The following is a 17,520-nucleotide window of genomic DNA, read 5'->3' as shown; positions in this document are numbered from 1 at the left end:
GGGGTAATATAACGCCGGTGATAGCTGTTCTATTGCTTTGCGCCCCCGGTCCGTTTCTATGAAGACCGGGCCACAGCCAGTCGTGATGCATGTAGGGCTGCCAGTGCTCGTGTCATGCAACACACTGAACACTGACGTTCTCTAGAATAACGAGCCTCCCTTGTCGTACAACGTTACATAGAGAATCACACTTTTCACGCTATGCTTTACAAGCAAACTCCTTTATCACACTATCACTTTACTATGTCTGCAACACTTTTTGTACACGGCTCGTCAGAGCAGCATAATGCTAGACCTAACGTTGAAAAATACGAACTGACGCATCATGCGCTTGCAGTATGCAGTGCCTCTATAGTATTTACGGCAGACAGCGTTTATTTCTTGGGCGTGCGAAAAGTGCAACACGCGGTGGAGCCATCGCTATGCCTTAGGTAAAAACAACCAGGTAACCGGTGAGTCTGTATTGGGTCTCATTGTCGTATCTCGTGCAGAGCCCGTCCAACACTCGGAATGCACATTACTTCAAAAGCCACATCGGAGCCCACGCTGCCGGATGAACCTGGTTAGTCATAGTGATTTAGTACCTAAACGGAAGCCCGACGTCATCGATCTCACTAACAATATTGCACTGCTCGTGATCTCGCACCACGCTGTGCCATCCACGCACCTCGTCTGCGGCGCATCGCACCCGCAGCGTACCGAAACAACCGGAAGCCATCCGAGCCAGTCTGCGGACGCAACAACACTGTTCCACACGGTGATCGCCAATCTCTCGACACGCCGTCAGTGTCACACCGACGTCAGTCGTCGCCTTGGGCCGGCGCAACATAATTGATAAGATGCGGCCAAGCCCCAGATGTCTCTACTCGCGCACGCCCGGCCTAACAGGCACCAATTCCTACATGCACGTCACAGGCACGTGCCTGCAGAAAAATACTGCGATATCGGCAGAGCAGGAGCACATGACAGCTACACGTCTTCACCCCGTCTACCGATTTCGAAACGTTGGTACAAGTCACGAAAATGGTCACGTAGAAATGTGGCATCGGCCATCCATTGGTGCCATCAGCCGTGCGTCTCCTGAGCTAACCCGTGTTATTTCTACCATACTGTCGTGCCAGTCATGATCACTTCGACCGCCCGGGTCACAGCCACCCTCCGCCAGACCCCGAGGTTCGGCAGACCGCGCGCTACACACCCGCCGACCGCTCAACAAGCGACCCTCAGCTCTCTTCCGGCAGGACCTTGTGCGGGTTCAGGATACCGTGCGGATCCATCATCCTCTTCAGCTGCCGCATCAAGACTACAGCGCCGGGCGACTTGGAGTAGCCGATGTAGTCCCGCTTCTTGAGGCCGAGGCCGTGCTCGGCGGAGATGGAGCCACCTCGCTCCGCCGTCCAGCGGTACAGGCTCGGCTCGATCCGCGCCAGTACGTCGCCGTCAAACTCACGCGACGTCATGTTCAGGTGCAGATTACCGTCACCTGGGGAGGGGACAGTACCAGGTGCAGGTTACTGTCACCTGGGGAGGGGACAGTACCAGGTGCAGGTTACTGTCACCTGGGGAGGGACAGTACCAGGTGCAGGTTACTGTCACCTGGGGAGGGGACAGTGCCAGGTGCAGTTACCGTCACCTGGGGAGGGGACAGTACCAGGTGCAGGTTACCGTCACCTGGGGAGGGGACAGTATCAGGTGCAGGTTACCGTCACCTGGGGAGGGGACAGTACCAGGTGCAGGTTACCGTCACCTGGGGAGGGGACAGTACCAGGTGCAGGTTACTGTCACCTGGGAGGGACAGTATCAGGTGCAGGTTACCGTCACCTGGGGAGGGCCAGTACCACGCAGGTTACTGTCACCTGGGGAGGGACAGTGCCACGTGCAGGTTACCGTCACCTGGGGAGGGACGGTAGCAGGCGCAGGTTACCGTCCACCTGGGGAGGGGACAGTAACAAGTGCAGGTTACCGTCACCTGGGGAAGGACAGCACCAGGTGCAGATTACCACCTGGGAGGGGACAGTACCAGGTGCAGGTTACCGTCACCTGGGGAGGGGCAGTGCCAGGTGCAGATTACCGCCACCTGGGAGGGACAGCACCAGGTGCAGATTACCGCCACCTGGGAGGGGACAGTACCAGGTGCAGGTTACTGTCACCTGGGGAGGGGACAGTACCAGGTGCAGGTTACCGCCACCTGGGAGGGACAGTACCAGGTGCAGGTTACTGTCACCTGGGGAGGGGACAGTACCAGGTGCGGGTTACTGTCACCCTGGGGAGGGGACAGTACCAGGTGCAGGGTACTGTCACCTGGGGAGGGGACAGTACCAGGTGCAGGTTACTGTCACCTGGGTTACTGTCAGTACCAGGTGCAGGTTACTGTCACCTGGGGAGGGGACAGTTACCAGGTGCAAGTTACTGTCACCTGGGAGGGGACAGTACCAGGTGCAGGTTACCGTCACCTGGGGAGGGGACAGTACCAGGTGCAGGTTACTGTCACCTGGGGAGGGGACAGTACCAGGTGCAGGTTACTGTCACCTGGGGAGGGGACAGTGCCCACGTGCAGATTACCGTCACCTGGGGAGGGGACAGTACCAGGTGCAGGTTACCGTCACCTGGGGAGGGGACAGTACCAGGTGCAGGTTACCGTCACCTGGGGAGGGGACAATACCAGGTGCAGGTTACCGTCACCTGGGGAGGGGACAGTACCAGGTGCAGGTTACCGTCACCCTGGGGAGGGGAACAATACCAGGTGCAGGTTACTGTCACCTGGGGGAGGGGACAGTACCAGGTGCAGGTTACCGTCACCTGGGGAGGGGACAATACCAGGTGCAGGTTACCGTCACCTGGGGAGGGGACAATACCAGGTGCAGGTTACTGTCACCTGGGGAGGGGACAGTACCAGGTGCAGGTTACTGTCACCTGGGGAGGGGCCAGTACCAGGTGCAGGTTACCGGTCACCTGGGGAGGGGACAATACCAGGTGCAGGTTACCGTCACCTGGGGAGGGGACAGTACCAGGTGCAGGTTACCGTCACCTGGGAGGGGACAGTACCAGGTGCAGGTTACCGTCACCTGGGGAGGGGACAGTACCAGGTGCAGGTTACCGTTACCTGGGGAGGGGAACAGTATCAGGTGCAGGTTACTGTCACCTGGGGAGGGGACAGTACCAGGTGCAGGTTACCGTCACCTGGGGAGGGGCCAGTACCCACGTTGCAGGTTACTGTCACCTGGGGAGGGGACAGTACCAGGTGCAGGTTACCGTCACCTGGGGAGGGGACAGTACCAGGTGCAGGTTACCGTCACCTGGGGAGGGGCCAGTACCACGTGCAGGTTTACCGTCACCTGGGAGGGGACAGTACCACGTGCAGGTTACTGTCACCTGGGGATGGGACAGTACCAGGTGCAGGTTACCGTCACCTGGGGAGGGGACAGTACCAGGTGCAGGTTACCGTCACCTGGGGAGGGGCCAGTACCACGTGCAGGTTACCGTCACCTGGGGAGGGGACAGTATCAGGTGCAGGTTACCGTCACCTGGGGAGGGGACAGTACCAGGTGCAGGTTACCGTCACCTGGGGAGGGGCCAGTACCAGCGTGCAGGTTACTGTCACCTGGGGAGGGGCCAGTACCAGGTGCAGGTTACCGTCACCTGGGGAGGGGACAGTACCAGGTGCAGGTTACCGTCACCTGGGGAGGGGACAGTACCAGGTGCAGGTTACTGTCACCTGGGGAGGGGACAGTACCAGGTGCAGGTTACCGTCACCTGGGGAGGGGACAGTACAGGTGCAGGTTACCGTCACCTGGGGAGGGGACAGTACCAGGTGCAGGTTACTGTCACCTGGGGAGGGACAGTACCAGGTGCAGGTTACTGTCACCTGGGGAGGGGCAGTACCAGGTGCAGGTTACCGTCACCTGGGGAGGGACAGTACCAGGTGCAGGTTACTGTCACCTGGGAGGGGACAGTGCCAGTGCAGGTTACCGTCACCTGGGGAAGGGACAGTACCAGGTGCAGGTTACCGTCACCTGGGGAGGGGCAGTACCCGTGCAGGTTACCGTCACCTGGGGAGGGGACAGTACCAGGTGCAGATTACCGCACCTGGGGAAGGGACAGCACCAGTGCAGAGTTACCGTCCACCTGGGAGGGGACAGTACCAGTGCAGGTTACTGTCACCTGGGAGGGGACAGTACCAGGTGCAGTTACCGTCACCTGGGGAAGGGACGTAGCAGGCGCAGGTTACCGTCACCTGGGGAGGGACAGTACAATGCAGTTACCGTCACCTGGGGAGGGACAGCACCAGGTGCAGATTGCCGCCACCTGGGGGGACAGTACCAGGTGCAGGTTACCGTCACCTGGGGAGGGACAGTACCAGGTGCAGATTACCGCACCTGGGGAAGGGACAGCACCAGGTGCAGATTACCGCCACCTGGGGAGGGGACAGTACCAGGTGCAGGTTACTGTCACCTGGGGAGGGGACAGTACCAGGTGCAGGTTACTGTCACCTGGGGAGGGACATACCAGGTGCAGGTTCTGTCACCTGGGGAGGGACAGTACAGGTGCAGGTTACTGTCACCTGGGGAGGGGACAGTGCCAGTGCAGGTTACCGTTACCTGGTTTGGTACGGGCGCCAAATGCCAAATGCAAATGCCAAATACCCAGAGACACGGGATGCCTCAGAAAGGACGAGCCAGGCTCGTCTAATACCCCCAACTTGGTGCTGGTATGCGCCAACAACTGCATGCGTACGATTGTGCGTACCGCGTACAGCTCCAACGGCGCATACCGGCGCAGGCAGTGACTGACGTATACCAGCGCAAGCAACCCGTCTAACACACCCAAAACTGGGGCTGACCAGGCAAGTCAGTCACGTCACGGCGCGCCAAATGTGCACGGACCCGGCGCCCCGCAGATCCCGGGGACTGCGGCCGGCCGGACGCTCACCGATGTGTCCGTAGCCGCAGCAGGTGACGATGCTGTCCCCGAGCGTCTGTCGCATCTCCGTCACGATGTCGTAGAAGGCGTGCAGCGGCAGCGAGATGTCGTACTTGTAGTTGTAGCCGTCCACCAGCAGCGCCTCTGCGATGCGCTCCCGCAGCTGCCACAGCGACTGCCGGGGACCGCGGTAGTCAGCGGTAAGGCAACGAGCCCACACACGTGACAAACGCGCATACGCACGCGCACACACACGCGCAAACGTACAACCACACGCACACGTACACGCACACACCGACGGCGGTACAAAATATTCGCAGCCAGCACATGCAACCGCAATACCGCACTTCACTGCAGCATCCAGCAGGTTAAAACATCCACTCCGCAACAGCCGGTAACCCACATTAGCCTGGGACTTCACCTGGGCAGTCTAGTACCCACCTTGATCTGGGAGATGTTGGTACCACCTGTGACCCACCTTGACCTGAGCAGTGTCGGTACCACCTGTGACACACCTTAACCTGGGTAGTGTCGGTACCAGACGCGACCCACCTTGACCAGGGCAGTGTCGGTACCACCTGGGACACACCTCGACCTGGGCAGTGTCGGTACCAGACGCGACCCACCTTGACCAGGGCAGTGTCGGTACCACCTGTGACACATCTTGACCTGGGCAGTGTCGTACCAGCCGCGACCCACCTTGACTCGGCAGTGTCGGTACCACCTGACCTACCTTGACCACCTGGCAGTGTCGGTACCACTGCTGCGACCCACCTTGACCTCGGCAGTATCGGTACCAGCTGCGACCCACCTTGACCTCGGCAGTATCGGCACCAGCTGCGACCCACCTTGACCTGAGCAGTGTCGGTGCCACCTGTGACCCGCCTTGACCTGGGCAGTGTCGGTACCACCTGTGACCTACCTTGACCACCTGGGCAGTGTCGGTACCAGTTGCGACCCACCTTGACCTCGGCAGTATCGGTACCAGCTGCGACCCACCTTGACCTCGGCAGCGTCGGTACCACCTGTGACCACCTTGATTTGGGAGGTGTCAGTGGCCAGCACGCCGTCGATGACCAGTTCCCGCTGCATGCCCTCCTCGAGGAAGAGGCTAAGCTTCTCCTCATCGTGCGTGTCCCGGCTGCCGGCCGTCTCAATCACCATGTAGAACGGGTGGCCCGGCAGCGGGTGCGTCACCTGACACAGACGGATGACGTCACCACTGGTACTTCGGCGACGTCATCGCGAGCGTGCGGCAACGTTATCATCGGTGTCGCGGCGGAAACAAGCGAGGACGACGAAGGAACTCCGCGGCGTGGGAGACGCCCGGGGGTTGCACCGGTCGCCGCCTTTTCGGTGTGACGAGGGGAATGAAAACCTGACAACCGACACGATTCGAGCCGAGACGGCGACGAAAGCAGACATCACCTACACCCGACACCCAACAGACACGGACTTCATCACCTACTGGACTCATTTCCTCACTCTCATTTCCTCAACTCCTGTCAGTTTTCAAAGCGTGCACACGGCTGGGCGTCGGCACACAGGACACATGATAACTGCTGAGACAACCTCGCACAGCTGACACAGTTGGAGCGGAATAACTGGATGACAATCAGCCAGCTGCACATACAGGGCCACCAACGCCCGAAGACACTGCCCTCACTAACCAAACGACGCCGAGCACCGACAGATCGTGGGCACCCCGACGGGGACAGCGGCGGCAACACGACACCCACCTTGAAGGTTGTTGCTGACGCACTCCTGCGAGGCCGCGTCCATGAACTCGATGGAGGAGAGGATCTCACCCAGCTGCGTCTGCGCGAACCGGTACGTGGCCAGCACGTCCTCAAAGCTCTTCACCGCTGGAGGGCGGAGGCGACGACGTTAGTGGAGCTCACACCCGGCAGTGGTCGGGTCTGGCTAATTCAAATAATGCTTCACCTTCAAGGGAAGTGAAAAAACGACAGCACGTTTTTAAATAGTGCACGATGGACAAGCCACGTTATTCTGGCACGCGAAGAGAGACGTTAGGCTTTCTTGGAGTGCTAAAATCGCGCCCCAACTTTGACGAAAAGCAGGTCATGCAAATTTATCCCAGTCCGAAAGTGTTGTCGATATCATGACTTTTTCACGTAAAACAATCGGAGATTGAAAGTCAAATAGTTGACCACTAATGTGATCATGACCACGGATGACCACGGGATGGTGATGACGGGGCCTGCTCTCGGGACCCCTATCAATACTTCGGTGTGGGATGGTCCGGTAGTGGTCCTATTCGGGAGTGAAGCTCGAGTGTTTTAGGTTAGTGAGAAGACCACGATTCTACAGATCTCTCAGAGTACTGGAATGAGTGCATCTGAGTTTAAATCCTCGTAAGAAGGTGAAAATCCCCGAACGAGAACAGCCGTGATTAATTTAGCGTCTCTGCTCCATATCACGTTTCGCACGCAACCACTGCCAAAACAGCGTGCAAATTGCAAACGTATTCCAGAAACTGCGAACCGTGCTTGTGCGTGCGAATCGTGCGTGATAAAAAAGCCTCCGCCCCCAATACCGCGCTATCGCAGGACTGAGCCCCTGCTATGCCCCGGGGCGTTGTGCTCCGGGACCACCCACCGGCCGCCTCTCACCCAGCAGCACGAGGTTGACACAGTTGGGCCGTCGTGGGCAGCTGATGGCCACCTTGGTGACCACGCCTAGCGTGCCCTCAGAGCCGATCAGCAGGTGCTTCAGGTCGTAGCCGGTGTTGTCCTTCTTCATAGTGGACATGCAGTCCAGCACCTGGCCGTCGGCCATCACCTGCGCCGGCGTCGACCCAGCCGAGTCAGTGCCGGACAGAGGGGCCGTCACAGGCCGGCTGTCGACCGCTCACGGACTGAGTACAGGCCTCCGCCAGCGGCAGACACCCTCCCACGCAGATGGCATGCCCGCTTAAGCACACATGTTGACGCATTACCGATGTCATACCAGACACCCACCATCTAGCAGTCATCGCCATTCGAAAAACAAAATTGAAATTGTTTATTCAGTCTGGGCATGGTTTGCTAACCACATCCGGTCCCGTTGAATCATGAGTTCTCCTACAGCCTCCTCCAGCCCCAGTCACCAGCCCATCTTACCTCCTCCAGCCCCAGTCACCAGCCCATCTTACCTCCTCCAGCCCCAGTCACCAGATCATCTAACCTCCTCCAGCCCCAATCACCAGCCCATCTTACCTCCTCCAGCCCCAGTCACCAGCCCATCTTACCTCCTCCAGCCCCAATCACCAGCCCATCTTACCTCCTCCAGCCCCAGTCACCAGCCCATCTTACCTCCTCCAGCCCCAGTCACCAGCCCACCTTACATCCTCCAGCCCCAGTCACCAGCCCATCTTACCTCCCCCAGCCCCAGTCACCAGCCCACCTTACATCCTCCAGCCCCAGTCACCAGCTCCATCTGACCATCTCCAACTCCAGCCACTAGTACTTGACCCCACCAGTCCCAGTTACTAGCCCATATTACCTCTTCCAGCCCCAGTCACCAGCTCATCTGACCACCTCCAACTTCAGTCACTAGTACTTGACCCCACCAGTCCCAGTTACCATCCCACTCCTACCCCATCAGCCTCCCCCCGTCCCTGCAGCCCGGCCTCCCACCTGCCGTCGGCGCCCAGCCGCACTCACCGCCTCCAGGCCGAGGACGGAGCCGTGCAGGCCTCCGTACCGCACCAGCCGCAGGCCGCCGGCGTTGGTGGACACGTTGCCGCCGATCTGGCAGCTGCCCTTGGCGCCCAGATCGAGCGGCATCATGAAGCCGTGGTCGGCCAGGTAGGCGTCGGTCGCCTCCAGCACGCAGCCGGCCTCGCAAGTCAGCGCCCCTGGCGGGGGCACAGGCCGGGTCAGCATCACCCACTGCAGGCTCGGCTGGTGGTGGGGCGCGGGGCAGGACAGGCCCCTACGCGGCTACCGCAGTCGTGGCGGGCGCGGCACACCCTGGCGGCATCAGCAGTACCAGGACGTTTACCCGAAACTTCAGGCAAGGCAGACCAACGTAACAGAATGTCCCAAGGTTGCCCCCAGCCACCCCTACCAAGCACAGCTCGCACAAACACGGAACCCTGGACGTATTCTCCAAGCGGCCGCCGTTCGCGCTTCTCCATTCAGGTCCGCGCGCCGTTGACTGCCGCCACCGGAGCCCGCCCCGTCTCACCGACCTGAGTTAGTGTCCAGCGCGATGATCTTGTTCATGAGCGAGGTGGAGAGCACGATCTCGTCGAAGACCGGCGTGCTGCCGCCAACCAGGCCCGTGTTGCCGCCCTGCGGGCACACCGCCAGGCGGCGCTCCGAGCAGTGACGCAGCACGGCCGACACCTCGGCCGTGCTGCGCGGCCGCAGCACCAGCTGACTCGCACCTGGCGGCCGGACCACGAACCGTCAGTGCCGTGGTCGCTCACAAGATGGTCAAGCGCCGGCTCCCAGCTTGGTTGAGCGCGTAAAGTCAGATGGACAGCCCCCTATGTATGTACGTCGTGAGCAACGGATGGACGGTAAACGACAGCCCACTGTTAAAATGCCGAACGCGTGACAAAAAGTTCCCAGCCTCACTATTCGCTACCTGCAGTGCCACACTGCTATTCGTCACAGTTAGCGCTTAAGATCTGGGCGCAGCGTATAACCGTGGTAAAGCGCATCGCGTTACCTCGTGCCCTTGCCGTGCCTTTTACAGTCACCACACAGAAAAATCACGTCAGCGGCATGACCCACGGATTCGGCGCAAACCTATTTTGTACTGATCAGTATTGAAATCATCAAAATAAGCAAAAGAAGTGGTTGAACAGCCCTGGGCCCATTCGGCCTCTGACCTCTAACGGAGCGCATCCAGTCAGTGTTGTAGCCGTCCAGGTCCTCGGTAAGCACCCGATCGGGTCCGAGCAGCTGACGGAAGTGCGTGACGTCATCGCTTGTCAGCTGACTGAACCGGCCCCGCCTCAGGTGCGGGTACCGCTTCGAGGTCAACTCAACCTGAGGGATCGTGCGCTGGTTAGCGAGCTTCGAGGTCAGCCCAGTCTGAAGTGCCGGCCGCTGGTTACCAACGGTCGGTCGGCTCAAGATGAAGCACCGTGCACTGAAAGCCTGACCCCGAGATTGGCCTAACCTGGTATTCACTCGCGCCGAGTAATGAGCTTTGCGAACATCTCCACCCGAATCACCATGCGCTAGCTGCCATCATTTAGTCAGCACACCTGAAACACCGCCAGCTGATCACCGGGCAGACACATCGTCTTCTCGGACCCTCTCCGCTGATGAGGCTCCGAAAGTGGCCAACAGTGTGTTCACTGCATGAAGCACCTGAGCCTGCATGATTGAGGGGTGCCAGGTTGATCGCAGGTTAATGCTCAGAAACAGCTGTTTGCCTCTTCTTGCCAAACTGTCGAAAGATTCATTACCACCAGAGGTGGTTTCAGGGGGTGGGAACCATCCTGCTCCAATGGAAGATTGGGGCAGAGGCACTTGCCAAGTTAATGTGACACCAAAGGCATTCCCTGGAATGATGAAAGGGTGCAAGATAAGGCTAGGAAAGCACTCCAAAACACAATAGGGCACTCATGCAGCTTCCCTGAATTTGTGACCATGCAGAAAATCACTATTCAATTTATTCATTTTTCTTGCTTCATTATATTACTAAAATTGAGAGATGCGCTTTCTCAACACCCAGAAGTGCAAATGGAAAACAAAAATCTATCCCAAATGCTTTAGGCCATCAAAGACATTTGCAAAATAAATGCATGGTAAAACATGCATGTATGTCCAGATGTGTGCTCATTCTGCTGTCTTGACAGTGTGAAGCTCTGTATTTAGTTCATCAAGTTTACACCCACACTCATTTCTGAGTTCACTGATTGCAACACAAAAGAAGTTGATACAACAGCTTTTTTGAATGAGGTAAAATACAGCCTAGCACAATAAAAGCATATGTGGCTGCTCACATTTGTTTCACCTGCTAAGTGTGGCAAAAAAGCACATGTACATATTTTCTTGATCTCTTTAGCAATGTCAGAGGACACCTGACAGTAGCATGAGTTGCTATATGCAGTGAAACAATGTTTTTTGGAACTTATCGTGATTCAGCACTGTTTGCTGCTTATGCTTACCATAACTTGAGACCTGCGGAAGCAAACAAGAAAATGCTGTACTACCTGAAAGTTTTGCATGTTATGCACCAATAGTGCTCAGGACATATTAATGCTATGCATGATGCATTATGTGGATTCTGTCCCATGCAACAAACACCAGTAGCTACCTATACCAGAGAATGTGAACTAAATTTTTTAGTGGCACATCTGGCATCACCTTAATAGCCAGAAGCTACCATATCAAGCCCCTGCCCCTCTTTGCTTAACCATCAAATTCCTTTTTCTGGGGTTCTTAATTTACTTGGACCTAACCTGCTAGCCAACCTACTTCTCATACTACTTACATTTCCAAATGAGGTTGCTGAGGTGTGTATCCGTGCAAGACATTGTCGGCAGGATTTCAAAACTGTGTGCTGCATCTTTTGCCAGCTGCAGGTTGCTACCTGAAACTAAGGCAAAGGGTCTCAGTCCTGCAACTCACACTTAAAGCACATCTGGACTGAAAGCATCTGGCTCAATGCAAGCCCATTTTGAAAAACAGTGAGCATTCCAGACAATGAAGAATAAAATCCTGAAACACACACACAAATGACAATGAGGGTGAGGCTCACAATACAAAATGTGGCACAGGTGAAAATGTCATTTTGAAAAAAGTTTGAACTGAGCCTCAGAAAGGCCAAGACTTCCACAAGCATACAACATCTGGGTGTCCAACTAAGGTGAGTACAAAAAGGAATGCCTAAAGACCAGCAAAAAGAATGACAATATATGCAATCAGCTCAAAAACTGCATATCATGAACAATATGACAGTTGTTCAAGGACTTGCCAACACTGACCACCATTATTGACCTCCAATCCTAACACCTAACACCATTGTTGATCTCCTGGCTGCTAGACTTATATGTAAGCTGTGCGCACCCGCATCAACCACTCTCAATGCACCGCAATGCATCAAATGCCCTCAAAACTGGGTCAAGTGCTAAATACAGTTCACATTTCATTTCACAGGGGTTATAATCATTTCATAGAAGAAAATCTAAAAAGCAAAGCTGTTGACCTATAAATAAAATGTATATGGTGAACTGCCAACAATACTATGACTGATACACTGGTCATAAGAAACAAGAAGTGAAATGCAGCCCAAGTGGTACAACAGTGAAAATTGCTGAGCGATGTAGGGCTATTTCATTCTACATGGCACACTTAGTTAACAAGTTATTTCACTCTTCGTACAGGATGACTGCTTTTCTACAAGTATCATTACACGCAAGCACGTGCAACTCACGTGCGGACCGACAACTCGCAAGTAGACCTGAACACAGCATTGTACGCAAGGTGATCGTGCGTATATTTTTGTTAGTATGCCCCATATGTCACTGTTGCGTTGTGTTTGCAAGGTATGGTAGCTGTGAATATGGAAACTATCGTAAAAGACAAATTTATATTTTATTGGTACAGAAGCCCAGCAGTTTGTCAGTAAATTTGGAAACTATCGTAAAAGACCACAGTTTATATTTCATTAGTATAACAGCCCAACAGTCAGTCAGCCAATCAGTAGGCGACAAGTCGTACGCTGGGTAGGCTAAGCTACGGTACGATTTTCAAAATCCTTTTATTCTTGCGGGAGGCTGCGGCGGTGTGCATTCGAAAGCACTGCGGGGCGCTGTGAAGTACTGTCACTGTGAAGTTAGGTGATACTGTGAAGTATCCATCAGCCAGAGACTCTTATTTCAGGGGTATGACCTACTGGCACTGCCAACGCATTACTGAGTTGCGATGAAAAGGCCGGAGCGTGGTGCTGAGAATGCAGCAGCTTTAACAAATATATGCATGCTCTCGCGCGAGTTGTGCGACGGTGTGTCATATTGTTTTGCGATATTTTGGCCCCTGCTGTAGCTCATTTGGTAAGCACGCATGCCTTCCGGTCCCCCCCCCCCCCATCTCTGGACGGGTGGGTTCGGCTCGCGTAAGGTGCCCATTATCTCTGCCTAACAGGTCTGGCCTGCAGCCAGTGACAGCGGTCACGCTAAAGGTCAGGTAACGTCAGAGGACAAAATGAGCCGTGCCCGGCATTGCGGTTCGCCGCCAAATTCTGCCGCTGACCTGGAACCGCACGCTGGGATTGTAGGGACCAGGGCTTGCGCAACAAGCGGTGCTCAGCATAAGCTCTGATCCCAGAAATCCATCCATTACAGTTTTTTGACAAAATCTTGAAAAACATGGGAACAAGCGGCGTAGTCGCACATAATGAGTTATAGGAATGAGTGGTGAACAATGACGTAATTATCCAAAAACATAGCAATAAACGGGTTTCTCCCGGATTTCGTCCTCTTTCTTGTCAAGTTGGGTGATTGCTGATGAAGCACAAGTTGGGGAGGAGAGGGGTAAGTCCATCCAACTGAAAAAGAAACTACACCCCCGATTAGTTCACTATAAACCGGCACCGTAAAACTGCGCTGGGCGGAAGGCGCCTATTTCATTGGAACGGCAACCTAATAGTGCAGTGCCGAATACCGAAAACGGCCGGCCGGCCAGGAGCGTGGGTTTGCTATGCTACGGCGGCCTTTGAAATGCTTATGATCGTTTCCGCAGGGAGCTACCGTGCGCACTCAAAAGCACTGTGAGAGAACCATGGGCTGCCGCGGCAACATAGCCAAGGTGCCTGTTGTATTGGTATGACCCCCTGGCAGTACAATACTGAACGCGGGCGGACGGCCGGAGTGCGAGGACGAAAATGAGGCAGCCATTTAAAAAACTTTCATTCGTGCGCGTAGGGCTATCAACCGGCGGCATAACAGCGGGTGATCATGAAAGAACCAGCCGGAAACAGGGCCAGTGTCTCGTTTTTATGAGGGAAAGTGGGAACACGGAACCAACACTGAAAACTAGGCAAATGTCTGCTGAAGACTTTGGCCAAATGGAGGCATGGCGAGCATCAGAATGGCGAAGCGCATTTGGGCAATGAAGCCCGTATATGTTGCCGGGTTTGTCACATGCCGCTTTGGTCACCTGAAACCCAGGCAAGGACGGCTCCAAGACGGCTCAATCCAGTTTGGTGCAACACATCTTGCTTCGGAGGGTCAGCCAATGGGGCCTCGGAGGTCTTCCAGCGGGAGATGAATATCACAGCACAGATGCCCTCTAGAGAAACACATTCCTTCTGCAGAAAATCCTGGATCAGCGCCTGCCGCGCCTGGGGGCCGGAACCAGCTCCTTATCAGCAGAGCCTGTCGGGCCAGACGGCGCGTCCCGAGTCAGCTGACCAGCCACTGGCGATCACGTGACCCGGATTGGCGGGCGCCGCCGGCCACCGACAGGAGAGAAACCGGCTCGGTCGGCCCGGCAGCGTACAGATCTTGATGGATGGGGTGCCTGCCCCAGACTCGGGCGACGGCCGAGCCGACTCAGCTGTTTGTGTCGTGACCGCGCGTGCCGCCCGCTGTCGGGCCGGGCGTCCAATGGAGGCTTATTCAGCTCCGCCGCCGGCCGTGAGCCGTGAGAGAGCCAAATCTTGCCCGAGTTTCGTCACGCAGGCGCGATGCGTTTCAGCGTGAATCCCATAGTTCCCTCCTCGCTCGACAAAGACGTCCGCTGGAAGGGCTCTCCCCGTCCGAGAATTTCGTCAGCTCTGGAGTGAGAAGGCAACCGGAGCGCTGGGCTGCCAGCTCATCCGGGGCTTTCTGGGCGTGCGCGAGTCGTAAACAATAACGGCTCGGGAAGCCCAGAATGATTACATGGCAGGCGGGGCCGGCGGTGGCCTACCCCACAGCCACGAGAATGCCGTCGGCACGCAGTCACTTCACAACACCACTGCGATGACGTCACGACGCCGTCTCACCATACCGAAAAAGGCTGCGATAAACCGGTTACGACACCGTTTCAGCGACAACGTCACAACTCGGCCGAAACATCACGACACGGTCACGGCAGCGGGCACTGTTACGACGGTGAGTCATCGCTGCAAGCTGCGCCACCCCGCGGCCACCGCGGCATATGCAAGGTACACATCATCCCAACCGATGCCGTGTGCTGTTTACAGTTTCAGGTACTTGCGCACGTGGAACGGCCGGTTGATGGGAAGTGCTGCAGTGTTGCAGGTGGAAGTGCCATGGTGCGGCCGGCGGCGCGCTGCGCACGAGCTCAGGCGGCAAGGTCACGACTCACGACTTCTGAGAACGGTGACGAATGCGCGGGTCGTCTGGCGCTGTTTGCACCGACAACGCCTGGCTTCCTGACGATTGACGTGTCTAAACAATATTCGTGCACGGGGCTGGTGTCAGGTAAGCGCTTCTCAGGCAGGAGGCATTGGCGTGCATGGACGGCACCATCAGCAGAGGGCTGCAAGAGACGGAGGATGATCAGAGGGGATTGCAAGCATTTTAGGGCCATTCATTCATTGAATCCACCCCACAGCAAGAAGAAAAGAGCCGAATCAAACCTGTGGGTGCAAATGACGGTTGACATTAATTATCGATCCGAGTAAAATGGCATCCTGATTCTGACTGATTCTAAATATATAAAAACAATGTGAATCATGATTTGAGCCAGCAAGCCACGAACGTTAAAACATATCATAACGGTTAGAATATTTTATAGCTTGTTGGAACATTTTATTACAGTTCTAGTTATAAAAACTAGTCATTCCCGAGGTTACGCAGTTAAGGCTGTAAATCATCCACAAATCATTTATCGCACACAAGGACAGATTCACAAACGCTGTCTTCGGGTGTCAACAAAGCCTTGGTGGGCCAAAGTCCGGAGGTAAGTGTCCTGGTTTAAACAAGTAATCGGATTTCGCTTTCCTTCATCTTGCGGATTGTTTCAAAACAAACTTCTTATGGTCAGTAGTGCTTAGTTCTGGTTCAGAAAGGTGACATTTTTTGCTCCACTTGGGCGGTCCAGTGGGGGAATGCCTCGCTATTCCCGGCTGGATCCGCCCATGAGTAAGAACGATACGTTTAACAAAATTTTTGGAAGCCCGTTTGTATGTAAATAAAATGCATGCGTTCCCTGAAGAATCAGGCAAGCAAACCGTTCTAAAAATAGATACATTGCACATTTAGAGATACAAAGGTTTCGGCATTGTGTAAATATCCGTGAAAACTTTGTATTTTCCTTTTTCTGAACTTCTTTGTGTTTATAAAGTGTCTGCGTAAACCATGGCTTTCATGCGTCAGCTTTAGGCCAAGTAGTGTGCTAGCTTAAAAAAAAACTCCGATTTATTGGGTACATCAATAAATCTACACTGGCTGATCCATAGTCATGAAGTATTCAAACTGGCTTTTTTAGCGCGTGGTGAGACTTACGACTTGGTTTTGATTCAAGTCCGTTGGCATTGATCCAGGATGATCAGTGCTCATTCAACGCTTCAAACCTCCAAAGCGAGCAGCACGAGACTTTCGATGACTCGAAGATGGTTCAGAGTTTGTGCAATGTCGGCCATGCTAATTACTCAGCCGAATCAAAAGGAGCTTACAAAAGTTATGTAGTCTGAGTCATTAAGTAAGGTGTATTTCTTAGTCAAAAACACGCCCTACGAAATGACCAAACACGTACATAATTATCACAAAGTGATCTGTATTCAATTCAATAACGTGTACGCTCCAAATCACACCAAGCGCCAAGGATCGCAATCGAGGTTGGTGCAAATAGTATTCTTGCTGGTTGTTAGTTGGTTATAAATCTGAATCGAGTCGAGCACACCTCTCATCGGGAGCATATGTTTCCAGCCGTCTGCGGCAGCGCTGCCGAAGGCCGCAGCACTGATGCGTGAATGTCACGTGAATGAATGCGTGAATGCCACGGAAATACAAGCGTCTCAGCACTGCGAAAGATGATGCGGGAGATGTCATGGGGCTTGGGCCTGGCCGCGCACAGAGGGGGTGCACGCATATATTCGTTGGTGTTGACGTCGTCCTAGTGCATGTCTGCTGGTGTTAGAATGCTTCAGAATTTTTTGGATCAGTCCAAGAAAATTATCGTATCCTCATCTTTATCAAATTTCATGGTTATGACTCGCTGGGAACAAACTAATGCGCATTTGAACCCAAGTGATCACCGCAGTATGCTGAATCGGAAAGATATATATTTTGGTCATTCCTGCCAGCACAGATTGACATACTATTTTGGATCATCCACTCGTTGGTTTGACTGCTGCCTCTGATCATCCATGCCACGCTATGCTGGTTATGTTTGTAGAAGAAGACATGCATTTCATTGAGAGCATGTCATTGTAAGCAATACTAGCCAGATGGGTGTTGCGTGTCTGTTGCTAAGCTACAGATAGTGTGCGATATTTTTTCAGCCAGTAAAAACATCGTTTGCTCCACAATATAATCATTCATTGGTAAAATTTCCCCTCTTGGTGTGCGGTTAAGAGATGATATAACGACTTACAGTCCTTAAGGTGATACCTTGTGAATCATGTGCTGAGAGCCCAGGCAGATCCGACACTGTGCTAGCCATATCCGTTAAAGTTCCTGGT

At 54.7% G+C, this 17,520-nt stretch overlaps 1 protein-coding gene across 1 annotated transcript; it reads right to left on the bottom strand.

The window, feature by feature from the left end:
- Positions 1 to 455: 455 nt before the first annotated feature.
- LOC119089542 (D-2-hydroxyglutarate dehydrogenase, mitochondrial) lies at positions 456 to 12,349 on the bottom strand. Its single transcript, XM_037212277.1, has 10 exons — positions 12,322 to 12,349; positions 11,380 to 11,484; positions 9,764 to 9,923; positions 9,116 to 9,313; positions 8,586 to 8,779; positions 7,554 to 7,722; positions 6,649 to 6,785; positions 5,956 to 6,117; positions 4,930 to 5,095; positions 456 to 1,483 (listed from the first exon to the last, which is right to left on the bottom strand). Exons 2-10 carry the CDS (start codon positions 11,452 to 11,454, stop codon positions 1,224 to 1,226), a joined length of 1,521 nt encoding a protein of 506 aa, XP_037068172.1. The 5' UTR covers positions 11,455 to 11,484; positions 12,322 to 12,349; the 3' UTR covers positions 456 to 1,223.
- Positions 12,350 to 17,520: the final 5,171 nt, after the last annotated feature.

This window comes from Pollicipes pollicipes, unplaced genomic scaffold, assembly GCF_011947565.3.
Source record: "Pollicipes pollicipes isolate AB1234 unplaced genomic scaffold, Ppol_2.1 Scaffold_3087;HRSCAF=3621_pilon_pilon_pilon, whole genome shotgun sequence".
NCBI lineage: Eukaryota > Metazoa > Arthropoda > Thecostraca > Pollicipedomorpha > Pollicipedidae > Pollicipes > Pollicipes pollicipes.
Note: the sequence above shows the minus strand (reverse complement) of the source record. Positions and strands in the feature narration are given on the sequence as shown.